General features: G+C 41.4%; 1 protein-coding gene across 1 annotated transcript; it reads right to left on the reverse strand.

Moving 5' to 3' along the window:
- Positions 1-1781: 1781 nt before the first annotated feature.
- LOC131254329 (uncharacterized) lies at positions 1782-2237 on the reverse strand. The gene has a single exon (XM_058255318.1). The coding sequence runs from the start codon at positions 2235-2237 to the stop codon at positions 1782-1784; it is 456 nt and encodes a 151-aa protein (XP_058111301.1).

The raw sequence follows: 2237 nt of genomic DNA on the forward strand, positions 1-2237 counted from the left end.
TTTTTTGGCCCACGACGTTAAATTAAATTCTAAATCCAATGGACGGATTGGATTTGACATATAAATCACGACAGGACCACACCCTTATAAGATGACAACATCGACCCATATAACATAACTATGACCCATATCAACCACGACTCATATAACATGACAAACACGACCCATATAACATGACAACCATGACCCATATAACTTGACAACCATGACCCATGACAACCATGACCCATATAAGATGACAACTACGACCCATATAACATGACGACCATGACCCAAATAACATAACAACCTCGACCCTTACTACATTACAACCACGACCTATATAACTCTTGGTATCGATCCCTAGTGGGGGTGGCTAACATGGAGTGTGTGTACTGACATGGGTGTATACTAACAAGCTAACCGTAAATAATAATAATAATAAACCACGACCTATATAACATGACAACCACTCGTAAGGGTCATGGTTGTAATGTGCTAAGGGTCGTAGTTGTCAGGTTAATATAATTAATAACTTGATTATTTTTAAATAATAGGAGTTGAGGCTCACAATGGGGTGAACCGTTCCGTCGATCTTGTCATCCAGCTAGCTTTGAGCCCCAAAAGTCCCGACTTGGAAATGTTCAATTCTGACAAACATCACAGTAAACCTGGAAAGTTTCAACAGTGGGTGCCATTGTCAACATTATCTTTTCTTATGGCCCACACGACCTTTAGATCAGGCTGATATTTAGGCCCTAGCCCTAAAATGACTGGGCAAAAAGGATTGGCAGCATGGATTCTACACATACATCAATGTAGGCCCCAAGAGTTGGGCCTTGCCCACGCCCAAAAAGGCTTTTGTCCACATCAGTTTTTCAACATTAAATACAACGTAACTTATTATTCACTCAAAAACCATATAACTATTGAACCAAGAACAGTGACAATTTGGTCTAAAAAACTTCTCATGACCTGTCAAAGGCTACCCTCATAATATTTGGAAGGTCAAACCTCTTTTGAGAATTTGACCATACAACGATGTCAATACACCATTTTTCCTTAATATATATATATATATATATATATATATATATATATATATATATATATATATATATATATATATATATATTTTATGATATGCACTAAAAACAAGGAAGATCCAACACTCAAATGAACCACACCAGAAGTAGTAGGAATTAACACTACTATCCAAAACTTCTTGGAGCCCAAAAGGCACATATGACTGTTTTACCTTCATCCAGGTATGTATGACCTTATGAACAGGTTAGATGGAAAATAAGCCTCTCCATTGATCTTTTTTTTTTTTCAAAAGGTATCATTTCATTAATAGAAAAGGAATACAGCTAACAAGATTCCTTCGGGCAGCCCCTGGAAAAGAAGGATCAAGGGAGCATATTGTAAGGGCAGCCCGAACAGCCGCCAAGGAAGGGAAACTAAACAAGGAAAGAAAATACGAAAAATACTTTACAACTTCACATGAGTTGATTTGATGGAGCCTAGGAAGACAAGACCGCGAACGGGGGAAGGAAGCTCCCTCAAGTGGATAAAATCTACATCCCTCTGTCTTAAGCTACCTTCTTTAGCCATACCATCCACCGGCCCATTGGCTTCTCGAAGAATGAGATGGGTCTGAAAGGACACTCTCCTCCCCAGGTTGTAATCCGCCTAACCCAGGGACGCCATTGCCAGGGCGTGACCAAATTCCCAGATAGGAGGTCAGCCACCACCTTGGAGTCGGTTTCTACCTCCACTCTAAACATCCCTCTAAGTAGGCACTAAACAAGACCATCGTAGAAAACTCGGAGTTCTGCTCTATTGTTCGTGGTCACCCCATATCCTCTCGAGAAAGTGAAAGCGAAACTCCCATCATCTCTTCTATAAATCCCACCCCTGCCAACCAAACCCGGATTACCTCTTGACGATCCATCCATGTTTGGTTTCACCCAGCCCCTCGCCGGCTTCGTCCATTTCACAATGCTCGATAGAAACTCCCTACAAAGCGGTGGCTGTCTTCTCAAGATCAGCCTAGGAATCATCTGCAATAGGACCGGATCGCCCTCGAGGATGAGATTAATCCACCACTTAATGCGTAGAAAACATTTGTTCACGAGCATAGGGATTCCATCATACCTGGCCCCGTTCCTAGCTTTCCAAAGCTCCCAAAGTATTAAGATGGGGATAATTCTTCTGAAGATGGTAGACGTTGCACCCAAAGCGATGCTAGCTTCCAT

The sequence above is a fragment of the Magnolia sinica genome, chromosome 8 (genome assembly GCF_029962835.1).
Source record: "Magnolia sinica isolate HGM2019 chromosome 8, MsV1, whole genome shotgun sequence".
Taxonomy (NCBI): domain Eukaryota; kingdom Viridiplantae; phylum Streptophyta; class Magnoliopsida; order Magnoliales; family Magnoliaceae; genus Magnolia; species Magnolia sinica.